The sequence below is a fragment of the Rhopalosiphum padi genome, chromosome 4 (assembly GCF_020882245.1).
Source record: "Rhopalosiphum padi isolate XX-2018 chromosome 4, ASM2088224v1, whole genome shotgun sequence".
Lineage (NCBI taxonomy): Eukaryota > Metazoa > Arthropoda > Insecta > Hemiptera > Aphididae > Rhopalosiphum > Rhopalosiphum padi.
In genome coordinates this window covers 24744296-24768708 of record NC_083600.1, presented here as the reverse complement: position 1 = coordinate 24768708, position 24413 = coordinate 24744296, and the positions used below count along the sequence as shown (strand labels likewise).

General features: G+C 26.2%; 1 protein-coding gene across 2 annotated transcripts; it reads left to right on the top strand.

The window, feature by feature from the left end:
- Positions 1 to 179: 179 nt before the first annotated feature.
- On the top strand, positions 180 to 23752 carry LOC132930374 (fizzy-related protein homolog). Of its 2 annotated transcripts, XM_060996216.1 has the most exons (13): positions 182 to 625; positions 17463 to 17636; positions 17694 to 17831; positions 19050 to 19177; positions 19240 to 19336; positions 20151 to 20489; positions 20580 to 20765; positions 21224 to 21352; positions 21446 to 21540; positions 21713 to 21884; positions 21973 to 22130; positions 22288 to 22446; positions 23217 to 23752. In XM_060996216.1, the coding sequence occupies exons 2-13, from the start codon at positions 17469 to 17471 to the stop codon at positions 23272 to 23274; spliced, it is 1827 nt and encodes a 608-aa protein (XP_060852199.1). In that variant the 5' UTR covers positions 182 to 625; positions 17463 to 17468; the 3' UTR covers positions 23275 to 23752. The 2 variants fall into 2 exon arrangements, with proteins under 2 accessions (XP_060852200.1, XP_060852199.1); XM_060996217.1 differs by lacking the exons at positions 17463 to 17636; positions 17694 to 17831; positions 19050 to 19177; ... (7 more) ...; positions 22288 to 22446; positions 23217 to 23752 and adding an exon at positions 4869 to 7851 and having other exon boundaries at positions 180 to 625.
- Positions 23753 to 24413: the final 661 nt, after the last annotated feature.

Genomic DNA, 24413 nt, shown 5'->3' with positions numbered 1-24413 from the left:
ACACTGTGGCCAAAATTGAATGCGTGAACAGAAAATCAATAGGTAGTGTGTACGCCAGTGACAATATAAAATAATGATGCATGACGTACTACACTGCATCAATTCTGCCTAGGACCGTCGCGTAATGAATGTTAATGTTGGACGTTTGATTTCCACTACCGTTACCGTCACCACTCACCACATTACCACAGTACCACCAGTCACCGCCGTTACCGTACACGAATTTTTATTGTTCGGTCGGCGAGTGGCGAAACGTTATCTGCGTATGCCGTATACCGATCGTCGAGTTGTATTAAATTTATACGTTTTACGATCTCTGATCTCGGCGATTAGTATTTAGTATGTCGATCCGTCCTCTAGATCTAACTTGTCATCCGTTGACGTCCGTTTGACGCGTTATCTGACATAGCCAAATCATACGTTACCAGTACCTTCCTAGATAGTCCACGTAGTATAAAATAAATGAATTAATCGTTACGTATTGTACGCGTCGATCGAACGGAAACGAAAAAAATGTTCCAGTGAGCCGACTCAACACTTCGACTTCCGATAACTGCTGAGTGACGACAAAGCGTCGACAACTGTCTTCGAAGCCTAATTGAAACTTTTGTTGCCATCTAGAGCTGTGAGTAATTATTCAATAACTATAATATTATTAGTAATAATAATATGATCATCTTAAATTTTGTTAGTTATCGACCCAGTATACTTCATTTTTACCTACTTATATATTGATTTGTCAATTTCGACAAAAGGCTATTAGAAGATAATTATTATGAAGTATCACATCTGCGTTTGTGATACTGTGGTTTGAGTTTATTTTATAAAATCCAAAATCAAACCAGTATATTGATATATATATATATATATATATGTTAATTGTTATTAAGACACAAACTAATATTTAAACAATGGACTTAGATAAGCGTGCAACTAAATAGATATTGTTACCTTTTTAGTTGTCTAATTAAAAAATATAGGTACTTAAGTATCCACGACCCTTGTTAACATTTATTTTAACTATAGAAAAATGTATTTATAAAATTTTCTAGTGTAGACCCTTAAGTTTTATTTTTAAACATAATTCTGTTTGTTACTATATATTAACTAATACAGATTTGTTACTTCTTTATTTCAACTTGCATTATTAGAAAATAATGTATTTCAGTTGTATTGTTTCTATTGCACACTAATAACTAATTTTTGTGTTGGTGAGCTGTTGCAAATTTACTTACCTCCTGCTGTCTGGCTACCCATTATTAATTATGGATCTCCCACAGTTACTTTATCATGGGTTCTTTTGTCCTCAGACTTAAATGTATTGTAAATTCTGAGTTTGTTACAATATAGTACTGTTCTATAATAAATATATATTAAATTATACAATTAGAATGTTTGAAGCTTGCTTCGTATAGTTTTTGAACAGTGTTATTATTTAAATTTGAAAATCAAATTTTTATTAAATAATTTTTAATTAATTAAAAAGATAATATAAACATTCCAAATATTTTAATAGTTATTTTTTATCGTAAAATCTCAAAGCTATTTAGGTACATTAATATATTATTTGAAACATTGACTATAACCTAAATACTCAAGATATTTTTTCAACTTGAAAACATAATATTTTTTTGAGAGATATAGGTTGTATAATAATATGTTAATTCTTTTTATTTTATTTTTCATTTATAATCTATGAGAACTTTGTATACTATTTTGTTACTATGTTTCTAATAAACATTTCTTTTTTGTAGTTAACCTATATATAGATATTTAATTTAAATTAAATTAGTATAATCCTATCTACAGTGTTTAATACTATTGTAATAAGCAAGGCAATAAGTAATTAAGATAGCTACCTAAAAAAAAAAAACTTGTTCTATGATAAAAATAGCTTATATATTCATGATATACCTACTTAATATCTGTTATTTTAGATCAGTTAATATTTTTTTCACATAATTAGTAGACTATTTTAATTATCTCACTTTCAATTTTAAAAGATTATCTTGTTTTATTTATTTAAATAGTATTATTAATATTTTTCATTTCCATTAGTATTTGATTTTAAATAAAAAATAAAATTAAACTAGGTATCAATATTTTTAATCATTTTTAAACGTTTTAGGTACTGGAAAAAAAATATTATCAATATTTATGTTTTTAATGACTTCACATATTTTCAATTAATTCTATTTTCTAGTGTTCTCAAAATATATTAGTGATTCTTAAATGTTAAATCTTTGGATACCTAATTTGAGAGTTTTATTATATATTTGTTAATATCAATTTTAAAATTAAATTGAATAGTAATACTTAATGTACCTTAAGTTAAATAGCTAATGATTTATATCAATTAAAAATTATTATAATTAGTAGGTAATTTTACTAAGAAGTTATTTTTTAATGAGAACTTAAGTATTCTTGAACTAGTAGTTAGTTATTACTTAATTAATTATTAATAGGTTTACAAAATAATAAATTTAAATTTTATACTATTTATTACTGATCATTTTAATTACCCTAATATAAATTATTTTAAATTACCTAATGTTGAATTAGATAACTATATAAAAGTTAAATTTACTTAATAACACTACTTTAATAGGTTTTAAATTGTATATTTTTGTGTAGTACTCATGTTCTTACTTAAATTTAGAACACCTATTTATTTAGATTAATTGAGAATAATTAACCTTTTTAAATGTTATAATCAATTTAATGATGACGTATAGATGTGTGATTTTGAAATCTTGCTAATAGCCTTGATGTCAATGTATTGTATAATGTATATAAGTAGATAATAATGTCTTTGGTAATTTAAAATAGAATCTAAATTGTCTGTTAGGTACCTTAGAATCAAACAACTTTTAAAAATATAATTCTCAATTTGGTTTTATTATTTAAATTAAATATAATATAATATATAAATATTAATTAGGCCTATTATTTTTTTTTTTTTAAGAAATAAACAATAATAATATTATAAGCTACCTACAATTATAATCTATAGTTAAATTTAAACATGATATTTTTTCCATTTTGCTTATCTTGGAACTTCATGATTTATATAACATTATTAGTTATTTGAAGATGTACCTATACTGAGTGCGCCGAGAGAGCGAAACTCGTTGTAGTAGGCGCATCTCGGCGTACAACAAGTCCACTTTGTGGGATAAATTAGATCTTGAAACCACAGATCGACTTCATTTGGATGCGCGGCCGACATGCGTTCTCTCGGCGCACTCAGTATACATTTTTTGTTATACTATTAAACAATTTTGTTGCTCATGTGTTACAAAACTAAAACATGTTCTTATAATTAATTAAGTTTGGATGACAGTCAGAAAAAATTTTAAAAAAAGTTGATATTGAAACTAAATCTGACACATAAGACATAGACATGAACAGTTAAATTAGGAAATATTTATTATTATCATAATTTCTTTGAATTTTATTTAAAATTTAATAATCCAATCAAATAGCATAACCTGTATATAATGTACATTTTGAAAAAAGCAAGAAAGGTTCATAGTGTATTTTTTTTTTTTTACTTAACCACTACACTCAATCTTAAAAGAGAATAATCAATCGGCTGACCGATTTTTGTCCATTTCTGTGTATCTCTCACCAAGGCACCAACGACTCTTATTATTTGGCAGTCCCCAAATGAAGTAATAATAATATTACTAATAAGGAATATTAATTGTAAACATTTTTTTCGGGAAACGTCATTTAGCAACGTTTAGCAAGTTGGGAGAAATTTGGCCTTGTCATTGCCAGAGTGATTTAAAAGTTTTATTTACTTATTCAATCTATTGACTATTCTAATAGGTACCTTTTAATATGTAAAAGTATTTATCATAAATTCTGGAAATTCAAAGCATTTTGGATTTAATGGTTAATATAGAATTTTCACAATTATAAAATAAGTAATTTTTTTCTTAAACATAGTAAAAATATTAATCTCTACAATATTTATGTTTTATTTCAAATTTTAAATTAAATTTTTTCTATTGTAGGTATGTTTTATTTAACTAACATGACTTTATTTTCAATTATAAAATAAAAAAGTTCTAGGTTAAGCGATCTATGCTTTATAATCTGATAATAAGGATTTAATGTATAGGTTAGGTATTCATATTTTTTTTTTAATCTATCTACTTAATATTTTTAATATTTCCCCCTACTTTTTTTGTATCGTTAAATCAATTAAAAAGGTAAACCAAGCAAAAGACTATAGTAGCTATTTTAAATTAACATTTGTAATTTTGTATTTTTGACAACTAATACTATATAAAAAAAAATATGGATTATATCTCAGAAATACAATATTAACTATTTTTATAATATGTGAAGATAAAATAACTGGTTTTATTTACTATTTGTTAATATTGAACCATCAAGTAAAATATAAAATATTTTGAAACAATGAGTTACATATAAAAAAAATGTCTTATTGTTTGTGTTTTATATTATTTAAGATAATAATAAAAAATAATAATAATAATAATAAATGTATAAAAATATTTTTAGAATTTTTTCACTTCATATCTAAACTACAATATCTTGGAAATTATGAGACATCAATTTTTCTATTAAAAAATACAGTAAAAATAGTGATAATAATAAAATTATGATTTTCTTTTTAAATTGAATAGTAATAGGTAAGGTAATTATTTTACCTTGATAAGGTAAAATTAATTAATATATTTAGTAGTTGTTTGATATTTAACTTTTAAATGATTAGTCTTTTGTATGTTTTTATAAATACAAAATAAATGTAGAACTATATTAATAAAATAATTTATTTAAAACATAATATTACATTTTTGGGAATTTATATGGTATTGGAATTTATTTGTTAGGCATATATAAACACACAGAAATGGATGAAGGAATGGATCCGACATTTGCAATGAGACTGAGGGCGCAGCTGTCCAGGAGTCCTGACTACGTTGTTTTGAAAAACCGTCAAATGCAAGTAGCTGCAGAATCCAAGTCACAATCTGTGGAGAAAGAAAATACATTATTGGGTTTTAAAAGACTTGAAGAAATGGAAGTTGATGATGATCCAAATCAATTAAAATCTTTTAAAAAATTTAAAACTGATCAACCATGTTCATCTGTTCAAACTTATGATCAATTTAATGGTTTTCGAGCTGATCGATTTATACCTTATCGGGAGGCACATAACCTTGCTGCAAGGTTTAATATTATATCAGATATTAGATATGGTTTAGATTATGGTAAGAAAGATTTTCAAAGTGAAGCAGCTAACAAAGATAATGCGTACAAAGCCATTCTTCACAATGAATTGCTTGGATCTAGTGTTGGTGAAATAAGTATTCAAGATAAAAATCGTGATCGTTTAGCTACCAAACGTAACTTGTTCCAATACTATTCCTCTAGTCCTGAACAAGTTGATAATATTCAATCACGGGTTCCTTATTCTTTATCTCCACTTGGTTCCAAAAGTCAAGAAATTTTACGATCGCCGCGTAAAATACCTCGAAAAATTTCTAGAGTACCTTATAAAGTCCTTGATGCCCCTGAACTGCAAGATGACTTTTATTTAAATTTAGTTGATTGGTCATCTTCAAACTTACTTGCTGTTGGGCTAGGAAGTTGTGTTTATTTATGGTCTGCAACTACAAGTAAAGTCACAAGGATTAGTGATTTGTCATCTGATGGTAATGTTGTTACTTCGGTAGCATGGAATGACAAAGGCAATTATTTAGCCTTTGGTACTCAAGAAGGATCTGTAGAAGTATGGGATATTGCTGCAGAAAAGCAAGTCAACAGTTTAACTGGACATGCGGGTAGAGTCGGTGCTATTGCATGGAATGGCGATGTTGTATCATCGGGAAGTCGAGATCGTAACATATTTTTAAGAGATATGAGAGGTCCAAGTTTATCCACATGTAGGAGATATGCTGGTCATCGGCAAGAAGTATGTGGACTAAAATGGTCTCCAGATAATAGATACCTAGCATCTGGAGGAAATGATAATAGACTATATGTATGGAATACACATGCATACACTCCACAATTGACATATCATCAACATACTGCTGCAGTAAAAGCAATTGCTTGGTCACCCCATCAAAGAGGTTTATTAACTAGTGGTGGAGGAACCGCTGATAAATGTATACGTTTTTGGAACACACTAACTGGACAACCAATGCAATGTATTGACACCGGATCACAAGTATGCAATCTTGCTTGGTCTAGAAATACTCAAGAGTTAGTTAGTACACACGGATATTCTCAAAATCAAATAGTTGTATGGAAATATCCTTCGATGAGTCAAATTGCTAAACTCACAGGTCATACATTCAGGGTATTGTATTTGTCCATGTCCCCAGACGGAGAATCCATAGTAACAGGAGCTGGAGATGAGACATTAAGATTTTGGAATATATTTTCAAAAGCACGTTCACATAAAGAACCCAAGTCAAAACTAAATCTTTTTACAAACATTCGATAAGCGGTGTGTATTATTATAATTGATCCAAAAATTTAATCATGTCTTGATCTCTCTTTCTTATATATTTTATATTTTGTTTGCCTTTTAGCCATTTTTCAGTTTGTTACCCATTGAACAAACTTAACTATTTTTATTTTATTTTTAATTGTAAACAATTTAATTTTGTTTTGATTTTGCTTTTTCGATATTTTCTTTTTTAAAACAATTTTGAGAACTATATAACTATAACTATATTTCTGTAATTTTTTTATTTTGAGATGTACAAGTGATAACTTTTAATAAATAATTAAATGCAATAGGTATATACTAAAACCTGTAGGAATAATAAAAATAAAATGTGATAAATTAATGTCTATGTATAGTTGGATTTCTTAGTTATTTTTAATATCATTATAAAGTTGGTTAAAAATATTTTAATTTATATTATTTTTGAACAATTCTAATCTAAGTTTTTTAGCAAGCATTTTTTTCAAATATTTGATTTCATGTTTTCATTTAAAGCCAAAATTAAAATTTGATTATTTTACAGTTCTATAGAAATAATCATAAATAATATACATAAATGGTTGAATTACAATATTATTCACAATATTATTATTATAACCATGTTGAAATACCTTGATTAATTTTATGTTAATCTGAATAGTTTTTCAATTTGGTAATGTTAATAATTATTACACTTAGGTACTTAGTTGTTTCAAAATTGTATGTTAATTATGAGAAAATTTTGCTTTCTTAACTAACCTTACCTAACTATATCCTATTCCTAGCTACCTAACTCTTATTATATTCCATTAATATTTAAAGAGTCCAGTATTTAAAATAACTACAAAAATTGACCATTATCATTATAATTATTCATAACATAATTTAAAAAATTAATTGCGTCAGATTGTAGAGTTCTTTTTATTTATTTATAATTTAACATCAAAATTTTTAGGTAGTTCATAAAATTTGATTAAATTTTAATACTTTTACCAAATATTCTTATTTTTAGTTATTATTTTTACAGTGTACCTACCTAAATAACTAATATTTTGTTTTCTAATTATGATAATGTATAATATAAAATTAAAATAATGTGTTCATATCTCATTTTCTCTTTGTAAGTAAATAGGTACACAATGGTACTTTATAGTCATATTTTGATACACTTGTAAATAATGTTAAGATAAATGAATAAAATATTGTTATTTTATTAAAATACATATCAATTGATCTAATAATTAAGTAAAGCACAATTGTTAGATTGATTGATGTATAATTGTTTATTATTGTGCACAAATGTTATCAAGTATTTATTTTGTAAAGAGTATACATTTATTATTTTGGGTGATTAAATAAAATTTTAACTAAATGTTTATTATTGTATTTATTATATGCCTAATATTTAATTATTACACTTGTTAATTTTATCTTGATTTTGATAATTTTCAAGTTCATGTTCATGTCCAATATTCATGTTTTCATTCAATTTTTACTATTAAAAAAATGTGAATAACTTTGTTAGTAAACGACGTGAATGCTGCATCAAATAGTAGGTAAATTTGTTATTAAACATTCACTTTAATTTATACTTATTTATGTAGAATTAAATTTAAAGCAGCTTTATTATTATATATTTGAATTACATAATATTTTCTAGTTTGTGCATTTTACAACTCCAGCACAACACTGCGCCTTGTCTCTTTCAACAGTCGATGAATCCATTACTTCATCTTCCTTTCTGTAATAATGGTTTACTTTGGTTTTTGTTTAATACATTATAAATATGTTCAAAACATTATTTTCAGATAATTGTATGCAATTTTACAAGTAACTGTGATTATAATTTAATATATTCAAGTTAAGAAAATAACTTGGTGGCCAACTTGTGCATAGGAGCATAGTTTAATTATACAGCACGCTAACTTAGTGGGAGTGTAGCCTAACCACTGATTGACAAAAACTGGTCGCTGCTAGGCTTCTTAACTTAGTTTATAATGATAAATGAGAACTATAATTTTTTGATAATGTACATGCTATAACAATGCTATTTAATGTATTTTTTTTTTTTAATAAATTATGTGAAAATTGTGAAGTACAATTTTATAATATTTTTCCTTTTATAAATCAAGATCAACATTTATGTTTTTAAGTTAATCAAAGTTTTTATAAAAAAAATTTAAAAGTACTACTGTATACATAATATATACATTTTATTTGTGGTATATTATAACAGTTATAGTTAAATTTTCAATATAATATTATGTACATTTTATTAAATTTATATTAGGTTCTAAAAGTTCTAACCACCTACTGCAATATAGTTTAGAAATATAAGTACCTAGTTTTAACTATTCAAACGCTTAGTTAAATGGTACCTAAGTGGCTAAGTTATAATATTTACCAGGGCCAGAGGGCCGGGATTCCTGCCTGGGCCCTTGCCGTATTATAGCTCCTGGGCCCCTGTACTGTGTTACCCCAAAATACAGTATAAAATTATTATTGGGCTCCAGAAAATAATTCCTGCCTGGGCCCTCAGGTACCTAGGCCGACCCTGATATTTACTACATACCTTATCTATCTTTTAAGTCATTATTTATTTGGTTTGATTTGTATGGAGGTGTTATTATATTATAATATGTACATTTTACAGCATTGTAGTACTTACTATATCTACACCAGTACACCATTTGATTTACACGTGACAATGACCTTATAAATAGCATACCTACATGATGAGTATACAAATTAGATAGCTGCTGCATCAGTACTTGGATAACAATAAATATTCAATATTATGTTCTCTAGATCCTCAGAGGTACTTTAGGAATTTTAGGTATCGACGTCAGTAAGATCCAAAGATAGATATTGACAGATCAAATACTCATTATAATAATATGATTTACACTTGTACGGCGGGGTGTAAGAGTTGTAAGACGTGTATATTATGTTAAACAGAACAAATATCGAAATCTATTTTTATGCATTATATACGGGTAATATAAGTGGTTAGGTTGCACACCGTGTGTTTGAACTTTGGAGTGACTCCTACTCATGAATCGAGATGTACTCCACTAACCGCTCGCTTCTGTGTGGTAATAAATACCGTGTACACTAACGCTGACTTGTTTAAAGTACAATTTGTAAACAAATTGCTCCCGAAAACATGGTATAGCCGTATAGGATTAATCGTAGGATCGCAAATTCGCAATATTCCTACCATAAACATACACGTTATGCATGTGTGATTTGGGTACCTGTAGTTATTACGTAGTTGGTGTACTTACTACTTAAAACCCATAGGTAAGTACTAGCCAGACAGCCAGTAGCCATTATACATAGTTTCGACCACCGTTCACTCGCTAATAAGCCATTTACCTATCGTCTATTCGTACCTATTTGTATTATAAATATTGTATGCATGCCAATGACAATGAGTAATAGTGTGTTGAGCGTCGTTCGACAATATAATATTTTGAATTCGTCGATCATAATATAGTTGTTAATTTTTTATCGGCTCATCGTACAAGTTTAATATTATGATGACATTGCGATTTGCGATTTGCGATTAATTAGCGATGCGAGCAGGAACATACGCATTTATTTATTATTATTATTGTCTCTGGAACGCGCATAATCATAAACGATCATAATTATTATTTATTTATCTGCCATCTGGTATAAGGTTATCGAACCCCATCATTATTACTTACCTATTAGTAAAGTGTAGTACCCAATATTCTTATAATGTATGTACGAAAAACCGTTGGGAGAAAATTTCGTTTTCGTGTACGTACCTGTCTTCTGATAAAAGTAATTACTAATTACATCTAATATCTATTCATCGCTGATGCATTTAGATACAATATTATCTTATAATAACATGCAACAGGTAGATAACAAGTAACAACATTATTATTACCTAATAATATTTGGTATTGCTGCAATGTGTAATCAGAATAATCGTATTTAAAATTTTTATAGGGACACAACGAATAGGCCATTACGCACTAATACCGGGAAATATCCGATTAATGTTATAAATATACTTATTTTAATTTCGCGTGTTGTTTTTGCCGTTTTTGGTGTATATTTAAAAGAAATTAGAATTATTTATTTTTAACGTTTTATGCAAATGACTAATCGATTTATTATACGTCTTAATGCTAACTGCCGTAATCAAGGTATAAATAAAGCATATAATAAATACACACGTTCATTCGTGTGTAAAATGTCAGTTATTTTAATCGAATTAAAAAATCCATAAAACTCGTTGCAGATTATACATTGCTATATTATATATTATTTATATAAGTATGTACGTACTTATAAGTTATAACCACCTATTATTTCCGCTGCGTACGTACGATGAGGATAATGACACTTGTACAGGTCACAGGTATTATAATGTATGTAAAATTATTCGGTCAAATAATTGCAAATTAACTTGCCAATACAGTAATATTGCAATATAATAAATGTTCTACCTAAATCTAACCATCATAATGTATCACGTTATTATAGTCATTAGGTCTTATAAGCGATGAACATTAACTTATAACTAATAAGTAATATTTAATATTTTGTGCGAGTTATTCAGTGCACGATTTTGAAAAAAATTAACAAAATAATATCAATTTTAATAAAAACTACGAATTCTTCTTGTACAATTACGAGTATTTGAATCATGTAATTTGATTATCGTGATTCATGGTAAATGTATGTAATTCTATGTTTTCCAACATCAACCTAAGCAGGGGCGTTGTTAAAGTTTTTTTATTGTTGGTGCAAACATATATTCGCAAGTTATTTAAAATCATTACCAGGCCACAATCTTTCTACTTCTTTGCTTTCTCTGCTAAATATATAGGGTCGACTTACTCGACTTCCATTGTCCTACACAGTGGCGTAACAAAAAAATTTGGGCCCCCGCAAAAATAAAAAATGGGCCCCTAAAATATTGTTTAGGTAGTATATTAGTTTAAAAACATTAATCTGATATAGGTAAATCACTTATTTTAATTAAAATGTTGATATGATGGTATGATAAAAAATAACAATATTTATTTAATATCACACAATTATTACTTAATGTATATAAATAACTAAATTTTACTGAATTATTTTATTTAAATTTCTACGATCTTCTAGCATTTTTTTGGGCAAATTTGTCAATTAACATGTTTATATCTAAACTGCGCGTAGATTAACACTAATTTAATTTGAAAAAAGCAATAATTCAATTTTTTTTTCACGGTAATGAAATTTACTTTAACCAAAGGCCCCAAATTACCGTAGGCCCCCTCGCAACGCGGGGTCTGTGGGCCCTCAGTTACGCCACTATTCCTACACCTCCATAATGCTTTGTTGACTCTCCCTTACCTCTCCTTATTATGACACAATATTTGATTTAAAATACTTATAGGTACATATATATCTGAGTATATCGGCACTTATATTTTATTTTTTGCAAGCCAAAGAAGGCTTTTAAAAAAAGTTAGTGCGAATACACATTTCGCCCCTCTCCAAATGATGACCTTGAACCTAGGCGTCATAAGGATACTGTCATATAGTTTGTGTACCTAGTTCCTACTTATATCGTTTATATAATTATATAGTATGAATGTATGATGCGACATGCATATATTATTATAATGCGTACCTACCAATATAATATATTACGCGTATGGACGTGTATGGTAATCAGTAAACAAATGATACGCAATGTTTTTTTAATTTTTTTTTTTGTTTTTAAATATTTTTATTATACAATTAATAACGTATTTTATTTTTACAATAAGTATAGGTGATGTATAAGAAGGGTATAGTATAACTGAAGTCTCCCTAGAATCTATTCCTAATCAATTTCCTAAATGTTATTTATATACCACCCGTCCATTTATAATGTAAGACATTTTGAAAACTATACCTAATAAAGTTTTTGAAAATATTTTTTTAAATAATCTTAAATGGTTAAAAGCAACTTTTTTCCTGTTTTATAATTTTTACTATTTTCTCTCGTTATAATTTTTGTTTTATGTTTTACTTTTCTTAACGACAGCATGAATTTTTATTTGCTTTTTCTAAAGCTGAATATATTTTGAAATACTTTTTTGTATAAAAATTGAAATTTTAACGAGGAGTTTATGATTTATTCGTGTTAAAAGTTTTTTTTGGACTGAGTGGAGTGGTATACCAGTAGTATAATATATAGTACGCAAGAGTACCTCGCAAAATGTTGACTCACTATTTCGTTAATTTAAACTTTAAATACTAAAATATCGTAAAGCGTAAAGCTATTAGTAATAAATTAATTTTTGTAAATCGAAATTATCTGCCTAATTTTCTGCTACGAAATATGAAATCAAATAAATATGAATTACGAAAAATCTCTTTTACTCCCTTTTCATCGTTATTATTTTTTAAAAAACTATTAAAGCTAAAATTAAAATGGCCAAAATATACCTACTTTAATTGTATTCTTGTATAGCGAACAATTTCTCTTCAACGATTTTCTAAGGAATTGTTAATATGAACGACCTTCTCAATCATGTAATCATGTAAAAAAAAACATTGTATCATTTATTTATATTGTTCTATTTTATACACGTAGTATAAATTTTCAATACCTAATAATGATAACAAAAAATCCATTATATACAAACTTTAATCCATATAAAAAAAGGTTGATCAATTATTTTCGGATGCTTTTAGTTCTAGTTATAAATTATAATAGTTTATTGTTTTTTTTAACCTTGTATTCAATTTTCCGGTTATATAAATAGGAATTGGCATTATATAATATTATATACCTATAAGTAAAAATTGTAAAAGATATAACTGAAAATAATTTACCTATGTTTATTTAAACTATTTAACCGATATTACGTATTGAACAATTAAACAATTTGAATGTTTTTCACGCCCAAGAATTATTTATTAAATTGTTATTAGGTGCCTATATTAATTAAAATTACCCTTTGCATCAGCTGGATTTGGGCGATTGGCAAAATTCCAATATGTACCTATGTATTTAATTAAATTTTTTTTTTATTTGAATGTAATTTTTAAATTACTTAAACACATATCGTGAATAAATACATAAACATTTTTAAACATCTTTTTAACACAAATCTGATCCAAAAAACTGATTTAATGTTTCACACCTATATTTAAAAAAGTGTCAATATTAATTTTGAATATCAGGACTTGTGTGTTGTGTCTTTTACACGAGTACACGACTATAATATATGCCTGTATCTATATGCTATGCAATAAGAAGCAAATGAAATTCAATTTTGTAAATGATGAAACCATGAAAGACTATAGTAGAGAGAGGTACTCAACTTACGCTTTTAATCGTATGTCTAATAACAATCAAAAATGTCCGTAATTTAGGTACCTACAAATAATAACTGTCTTTATGTATTTTGCGATTGCCTCTCAAGCTGTTTGTTTTGATGGATAAGTGAACATTTTGTACTATCTATTGTTTTTTTTGCATACCGCGAACACTTAGTACGTTTAAAATAATTCAGGAAATATATTTTACAAGATAAGATAACACTACATTTTTTAAAACTATCCTAAAAAACATTCAATCCCTGTATTATTATACATCATGCAAATTAAACAAAAATGAAGGCATTATTATCTCAAATAATTTGTCATACATTATGAACTATTAAATTTATATACAATTTACAATTGACACTAAATGTTTCAAAAATTCACAATGCCTTTACATAGCACAAAAATTAAACTATAATAATATAGTTTATTATAGTTTGATTATTTATTTATTTCTGTTAAAAATGTACAATAAAACTAGAAGGCTACCTAGCTGTGACCACCTCAGTAGCGTAACTATATAGTATGGCAAGACACGTCATGCTCCGAGGCACTGGACTTGGAAGAGCCCTTGACCTTCATAAAAACAACAATTTGAATTTTGTTTTAAAACTCGTATCAATTGTATCATACCGTTATAAAGATTGAAAAAAAATGCCAAACATATATTTCATAAAAGAGTATGAGCTGTGCTGACTGCTGGGATTTTATACATTACCTATTAATTTAAATAAAAAGTAGACAATTAAAAATGAATTAAAGAGTTAGATTAAACTTTATTTTATCAGTATGAGTATATGACAATACTATAAAGTGTAAGACATAGTTTATATTATAATGTAAAATTACATATATTAAATTAACTATAATAATAAAAACTATCGTTATTTTTTTTAATTTAAAAATTGAAGAATTTTTGTAGCATTAATAGATGAGTGCCATTGGTGCCAACATTTACTTGATACTGCCTCAGCGACTCCGATTTATAGTTATGCTCCTGGCCCAACAATTTAAATGTATAATAATAAATTATGTAGTATATACATTTTTTTCTATCTGAAAATTGTACGAACTGTCCGCCGTATTTATTTTTTTTATGTGACTGTATAGTGTTCTATAACCGCTTTGATGGCCTCATAAATCATAGGTAATATTATAGATTCTATAATTGAAATCTTATTCGGTTTACCAATGCTTGTTTTTTTTCGCGATAAATTAGTTTTATTATTAATAGCAAATTGTATTTTATTATCGAGTATTGACTATTTATATTATAATATATATAATCTTTAACTTTAGCCTATTCTATATTGACTATATTATGAATTATGCTATTCACGTATATAGGCTATACCATTTTGGTTAAAACGCTGGATTGCATATTTTCATTCTCCAAAAAGTACCTAATTTTTAATAAGAATTTACCAACCAACAACCAAATTATTCAATAATGTATTTGATGTGATAATATAATATAAATATATAATTATATATTTATATTGTTATCCAATGTAATTTTTAAAACTTCTTTTAATTTTTTTATTTACCCACATTGACTCATCGTCATACAATCTTACAGTAACCATGGCTTAAATATATCTAAGCTATACGAGTATAGTGAATACCAAATTAACTGATTATAAATTGTAGAACGGCATTAGACAGACGTATTGTAGTTATTGTACTATTACTATATAGTCTAATATAGAGAATAGTCACCGTATCTGTACAATTTATTAGGCACCTATTCAATTGTCATCAAAATGTTATCGGTCTGTGGTGTCAACGTCCATCGACCGTCGTCAATTATTATTTTCATTGTAATGAAAATGCTTGTTATAGAATTTTATAGAAACCTCAATATAGTACAACTCTCAAGTGAACAATAGTAATAATAAGTAATAACATGGTCCAGGGACTCCATGAAGTATGAACATCAGAACATGTATACATGTTTATTGTATACATTATACTGGAGTGAAACATGAAAATGAAATGAACATAGTCGTTGGTCGAATTACAGAATATATTAAATTTAAATTTAATGTAATTTATTCTGTGGGTGAATTTAATTCGTCTTTTTCATACCTAATGGTAGAAACCACTTGTGAAGTTGGATAGGTTACTGTAAAGACTAATGAAATGTTCTTAAAATGTGGAGAGTGTTGAAGTGGTTGCAATCCAAATGGGTTATTGGTTATTCTATTTTTTGTGTCGGCATCGGGCTAATTTACGGCTTACAAGAGGTTACTCTTGAGTAACTACGGTCACTTACTATATACCTACCTATTACAATTGCTTTATTAGCAATTTACTTTTAATTTATTTCATATTTCTTAAATCAAAATTACTAATTAGTAATTATAGCTACACAAACATCATTACTAAATTGTACACGCCATTTTTTATTGCAATTTAATTGTTATTTTATTTGATTCCACTTCAATATAGATAGCCGACAAAACTATTCAATATCAGCAATAGTCTATGGCCTATGCGATATCATTATACCGATCATAAAGTCAAATCGAATGAAATAATATTTACCTGAAAGGATTATTTCAATAATTATTAGTTGAAATATTAATGCAAATTATGCATTTATATGCATAATAATGAACGAAGACATAAACTTCTAAAATTTTAAACTCATCGAACATATACGAGTATATACATCTCATATTCTTGTATAACTGGTCAGCAGAGAATATTATTAAATTTATAAAAATTATACCGGTATTACATATATTTTGAACCGGTGTCACAACAAATTTCCTTATTTTATAGTGATGTTATTTTTATGGGGAAATTTATACCGGACTAAAAATTTCTAGTAGCAATCTAAAAACGGGTGACTAAATGTTTTAATTTTTATTTTTATTTAAAATAAACAATCTATACAAAAAGCGTATAATTAGTATTATTTTACTAATTGGCGTTAACATGAAAGATGATGATTAAGGTATCAATCATTAGCGACATTTAGCTTAATTAATTATTTGTTTTTTCTTTGTTTTATATATTTTTTTAATTAAAATTTATTTTTTTGTTAGATTAAATATTATTATGCTTGTAATATTTCCTTTTACATTTTTTAACCATTTCTAAAAGCTGAAGTCGATAAGTCCATAGTCCAATTGTTCTTATAGAGAACTTTATAAATTAGTAATTTGATTTTTAGACTGGTTCTATTATTTTTAGATAAAACAGGACTAAACATATCTGTATGGACATATTGCGAGTAAACTATCCTTTAATTCAAATTTACTTATTTTATTGAACCATTAAATAAATTCATTTTTCATGCAACTTGGCATAAACGGAATATAACGGTAATTCTGTGTATATTTCTGTTTATATTCTTACATTCTAGCGATTCTATAGGTTTTAATTTGGAACAGGTCAAAGTATTGAACATTTTTCTTGTTATATTAGTGAATTTTTAACCTTGTATTAATTGTATTATAGCACCAACTGCAATTAATTAAAATATTAATTAAATATTTTAACGATGCCTGGAGTTAAAGTTTGAAAAAAATTAAACTGAAAATATGTAGAACATTTTCTGAAATTACATTTAATAACGAGATAAAAAGTAAAAAATAATTACCTACATTATATATTATGAATTTTTTAGTTCAAAATGTCGATACGTGACTTAGTTGAAAGTGATTGTGGTGGTTCCAATTCTTTAGTTAAATTATCCACGCATTTTGTACAAGACCATGCATTTAAGGATCAAGACCTTAAACAATCAACGCAAACTGCCGAAAGTAACAATCAACGTTTTTTAGAATCAAGCACAGGAGAGGTAATTTAAATATTATTGATAATTCGAAGACTATTGTGTACAATTGTTTGTTTTTAGTTAGCAGATCAATTTTTTAGTTCAATGGAAAATGATACTTTCAAAATGGATGACCTTTTAGCTAATATGAGAGGCATTGAAGGTTGTAGTAGTGAAGATGCCTGGCCAACACAATTTACAAAAAGAATTGAAAAACAGGTACCAATTTTATAATGTTTAATTTGAATGACTATTTAAAATGAGCGTTTAAAAAATAATAATTTTATAATAATATATACTAAGTATTACTGTATATACAGCCATACAGGATGTATAACTTATATTATAAGTTATAATTATTACAACAACTATTAATTATTATTTATTATTATTAAAATGCGATAGATCAATAAAATTGGCGTAAATTAATTTATCTATAGATTAGCTAATTACTATTATTATTACACACTACAGCTGTTGATATTAATTATTATATACCGTCATACCGACGGCAATAGGTTGAATACAATATTATAAATTATAATTGATGTATTAGTAACCCTATGCTTGGTATTTGCATGTTCATATTTTGGTTTCAAAAATTAATTATAAAAGAAACAAAAAATGAGTAATTCAAATAAACTTGACTATATTTGTGACAATAAACTTATTATTTTATTTGTGTTATCTGATTTGCTTAATATATTTTTTTGAAATCATAAGTTGCTTTTAGCGACACCTTGAAGTCTTTAATGGACATAGCGGATCTACTTATTCTAATATAGCAGGCATTAAATCCGGTGTCCACGAGAGGAGACATTTTCCCAGTGAAGTTATGCTCAATATTTATACTTTAGACTAACCGATTATGCTTAAAACATAAGTGGCTGTTGATAAGGCAATAATTTTAACTTCAACGCAGATCCTTTTATATCTTCTGCCCAATAATTAAACTAGTAAAATATACTGTATACTAATGTAATTATTTAAATTCAACCAAACAAAATCAAACCGCATTTGCCTTTAAATAAGCTCAAGGCCTGGCTATAACTCTCTGCAGCTATACCCAAAAATCGTCATTTTTAACTGTAAAATACTAAAATGTTTAAATATTTCAACGATCGCAGATGTATTTGGACTTACCATAATATTAATACCTAAAGTTAACAAGCCTAAGTATGCTTACAAGTTACAATACTACTCATAATTATAAACTCATTACCTCAAACAAACTACTCATGTAGTTATGTAATAATGTTAAAATCTTTTCGATACTTATGTGTACAATTTCAAAACCACGAGTTCAATAGACTTGGCTGTGAATTGCTTACTTGCTCACAATTTCACATACACACATAATACCTTTTATTAATATTCTATATAATATGAATTTTAGCTGTAGTTGATTATTTTTCTTAAATTGTGTTTATATTTTAGGACCGTTTGTTCGATCCAAATATTTGGAGCTCTAAAGACAATAAAATGCTAATTAAAGATGAAGTTGATGATTTTGGTTATAATTCTGAATGGGTAAAAGAAATAGAGCAATCTTATCAAAATCAAGAGTAAGTTATTTATTATAATTACCAAATTTACATTTTTTTTATTGCTTACTTTATAATTTCAGGATTAACGTTATGAAATCTCGTTTTGATTTCGACAAGAGTAAAGAAAATATGAACATCTTGGATGGTATCAATTCTACATCAAGCCAGAATTTTATGGTAATTTTGTTAATAGTACATCACACGTCTATAAATAATTTGTAATTTGTTTTTTTTTTGTGAAAAATTTAATTTTTTTTTTTAATCTAATTGAAGCCAAGTTGGTTTTTCCCCATCCCCCATGCAAGAATATTTCTCCATATAATTTCATAATTACTCAGCAACATATCATATTGGTAATAAGTAATAACCATTCAATACTGACCACGTCTTATAAGTTACTTTGAAGTTCTAACCAGTTTTATTTAAAATTTAAATTATTTTAAAATATAAACATTTTCCTAAATACAGTCCCTTAAAATGCAAATGCGTGTCCTCTTTATAGTTCATAAATAAATCGTACATCCAATGTCGATGATTTGCTTAACATTTTTAAGTTAAGTTCATACACATCATACTAATAATTTTCATAAATTGTGTATTTTAACACATAAATTAATAAATTATACATTTCACGAGTTTATTCAAAATATAAGATAAGGATCAAAGATAATGGTTATGTTAGGTGTAAATATAAAAAAGAATACATTAATATTATTTATTATTTAATATATTTAATTGTTATTTTTATATCACATTATTTTATTATATGCTTGTACATATTTTTAATTTACCTGTATACTAAAAAAAATTAATTAAAATTAATCTAATTTTTATTTTGTCAATACCTTAGTATTTATTTTATAATTGGTGTTATTTTTTGGTCGGTGATGTAAAATATATGAGAAACTCAATATAAATAAACTTTTAAAATAATAAACTGTAGTATAAGTTATAACTATCTTATTAACTGCAAATTAATATTTTTTTTCAGGAATCACAAAGTAAAATGTCTTTTGAAAATAGTTTTGGTATGCCTATCAATCATTTTGGAATGGAGTTGTATGGAAACCCATTATTTGCCAATCAAAATTTTCAGCAGTTTAGAGAATTTGACCAGGGATTGGAAATGAATAATTTATTGAATACAATGGTACCTAGTACATCAGGAATAGACAAACCAATTATGGTTGCAGAAGAATCTTCAAGTTTGACCGATCAAGTGATCGAAGCCAATAAAAGTGAAAATGATAATGAAATTAGAAATGATCAGTCAAATTTTCAAACATGGTATTCGGAATTTGAGGAAATGAAAAATGCTGAAAGAAAAAAAGTAAACATATATATTTTTAAATCGTAATTAAAATTTATCCTTATTTACTCTTTGCAAATTATTTAGAGTATGATGTTTGTTATTGTATAGGAATATAGTTTCACACCAGATAATGAGATGGACTCAATAGAAAATCCATTAACTGAGGGAAAGCGTCGTTTAGAAAATGGTGAATTACCATCAGCCGTTTTGTGCTTTGAAGCAGCTGTTAAACAAGATCCTTCCAATGCAGAAGCTTGGCAACTTTTAGGTACTACTCAAGCTGAAAATGAACAAGTAAATTCATATTTAAAATATATTATTTTAACTAAATATAAAATTAAAATAAATGGTTATTTACTTTAAAAATAAGTATGAAATATTAACTTAGCCATGTACATTATTTAATTGTTTACTTATTTAAATTTCTAATAAATTTTTAAAATTATCCTTTTTTCATTAAGATAAGGTCTCAGTTAATATTAATTCAGTATACATTTATATTATAATGTACAGATATTGAACTTTGAAGTTATAGCGACATTATCTGGTTTTTCTATAAAAAATAACATTATTATATTTGTATTGTCAAATCCTACTTTTTGTATCACTAGTTTGTGGGTTAGTAATTTATTAAATTTTAATTGTATGAATTGTATTATATTATTAAATTTAATATGATAATTACCATTAACTATACATATTATATAGGTATTTAATTATTGTTACTAATAGTAAATATTACATATTTTTAGGATCAGCTAGCTATAAATGCATTAAACAAATGTCTTGATCTTCAACCAGAAAATTTGACAGCTGTACTCTGTTTAGCGGCATGTTACACAAATGAAAGTTGCAATTTACAAGCTTGTCGTATGCTTATGGTAATAATATTATCTTTAGTTTCAATTTAAAATAAATATTGACAATTAATTTGTAAAGATATAAATACATTATATGAATACATTTGTTTTAAGGAATGGTTGAATCAAAATCCCAAATACTCAGACATTGTAAAATCAAAACCAAAACTAGAAGAAGACTCATTAATAATGAAATATCTGTTTACTACGTAGGTATTTCTTATTGAATGATTTATTTATATTTTTTTAAAGTTAATTTTTACTTAGAAGATATTTAAAAATGAAAAATATTAAATTTTTAATTGAAGGTATTAAAATTGTAACAGCTCAAATTTTTCACAGTAATAGCCAATAGGATTATAAATTTCTTATATTTTTTAGAAAATTATATGAATCTGTAAAGGACATGTACATAGAAGCAGCTCAAAGAAGTTTAGAATTAGGAGATATAGATGCAGATGTCCAAAATGGATTGGGTGTACTACTTAATCTTAATAATGAGAATGATAAAGCAGCTGATTGTTTTAAAGTGGCTCTACAAATTAGACCTAAAGTGAGTAATTATATTTTTAAGAATAAAGAATTATTATAAAAAAAAGAATTCTATTACCCTTATTTTAAAACTATGTTTCATTCTACAGGATGCTCGTTTATGGAATCGCTTGGGTGCAACTATGGCTAATGGTGGTAGATGTGAAGAAGCTATAGAAGCGTATCACAATGCTTTACAATTGTGTCCTGGTTTTGTAAGGGCTCGTTATAATCTAGGAATTACTTGTATTCATCTTGATACATACAGGTTATTTATTTATTTAATTTAATAGCACTGTATAATATTTGTTATTTGTGAATTTTTAGCCCTTCTAACAATATGTAATTGTGTTAAGAATTATTTTTTTACATTATTACTATTATTTAAAATACAATTACCTACATATGTTTATATTATATAATAGGGAAGCCATAGACCACTTGTTAGAAGCGTTGAACCAACAAGCTTCAGCTGTGAGTACAAATTTTCAAAGTCCAGCCTTATCTGATACTATTTGGAGTACATTACGTTTGGCTATTTCAATGGCGGAACGTCCCGAACTATTTAAAGCTGTTAATGAAAGGTAAACATGTTATAGCTATATAAATATATAATTAAATGAACATAATATACGTTCAAGGTGGCAAGTGACCTAATAATTGATTGTACACAGATCACGGACAGTTTTAATAGCTTATAAGATTTCATATAATAAAATAACTCTCTTATAGTTAGTAGCGCAACTATTACAGACACAAATAAAATATATAATACAAATTTGTAAGTATTTTATTACACATTGTTGGATTATTCACAGAATCCGTTAAATTTTATTTTCACTTGGAGACCTTTTTTTTAAATTTGTGCTGCAAACAGCATAATTTTATACTAGAAAACTTTTATTTAAATAAAAAATGTTAGCCTAAATTGTTGGATACTGTTAAAGAACTCCTCGATATTTGTTGAACTTTATTTCAACAACACAAACTTAAAACAAAATACAACAAATTTTCTGAGTGGTCTAACAGTTTCCAATAAAATGTGCTTGATATTTTTTACATAGGAAATATCTTGCCAATATAAAGTTATGCTATTGGAGTATCGAATATAATAGCTAGCAATACAGAAGTTATAAAAGCTTTCTTCCAAAAAATTTGTTAGATATATCTCATATGTGTGCATTATAGCTGTGGTGCTAACTTATTGTGAGTATATAAATGATTGGGTAATTTAAAAGTTAAAACCTTAATCATTATTTATTATATACTTTATTTTCAAGTTTCAATGGATACATATTACATATGTCTGAAATTTAACTATATCTGATATTAATTTGATTATTATATGTTATAGGAATTTAGATTTATTAAATGAAGAGTTCCGTAATAAAGGATTATACCAAAGTACCTAATATTCTAAATTAAAATTAAATGCAGATAAAAAGGTATGTTTGTTTTGTTATATTTTGTTTTTATTGTTTTTGAACAGGGGTTGTCATATTTTTTTAAACTGTAAAAAATGTATTTGATTTTTCTCCACATGTCTATCTTAAATATGGGTATGGCTTTTAAAATGTAAATGTTATATTGTATCTTCTATATTATTATAGAACTGAATTAGTACCAATATAATAATAATAATAATAATAATGAACATTTTGTATTATTGTTAATATTATAATTCAACCACAAAATTAATTAATTAAATTTATTTTGCGGTTTAACTAAAATATCCAATAATAATAAAAATTCGTATTTGATTTTTATGTGAAAATATTTGTTAAGTTTATTGCTCAAAAATATGTTATACTTTTAAAATAATTTAATTTGTTTATAGTTTTCAATAAATGTACCAGTGTAGTTATTAAATAAAGACATATATTCATTTTATGTTTTCTATTACCTAATAATTATATTAAAGGAAACATTTTTTTTATTGTAATTAAGAAATAAGAAGCGGTAGTCACTAGTCACAAGTCACTTACAATTTTCACTGAATATTATATTAACATTTTCTGAACATAGTATAATTTTCTAAATTTTTTGACACTTTTTGAGTTTTTTAAGATATTTTAAAATTTAATTTTAAATTTTGAGTTGTATAAGTCGATATAAAAATTAAATAATATAAACACAATATTTTAAGGCAAATAGGGAAGGATCTACACGTCCGCGATATCAAAAGTTTAAATTGCGTTGATAGTGATAGACTGATAGATAATATTGTATGTATACCTAGTACCTATCGCATCACAGATATGTTTAAGTTATTTAGCGGACAATTTTTTATTTGGACTCCATGGACGACAGGAAACAGAAATTCCAAACACACTTTTGATAATAGTATAATACATTCAACTGCTTACTTAAATTTACTATTTTTATCTTAGTATTCATTCAAAATCCGCACCTAACTTATTATTTAGGTATACATTTCTACCCACTCTTTGTAGTCTAAATTTAAAAAAATGTGTTATTTATATATAATGTAACATAACTATTTAAATAATAATCAATTAAATTATTTTAGTATTTTAGTTATTTGAATTGT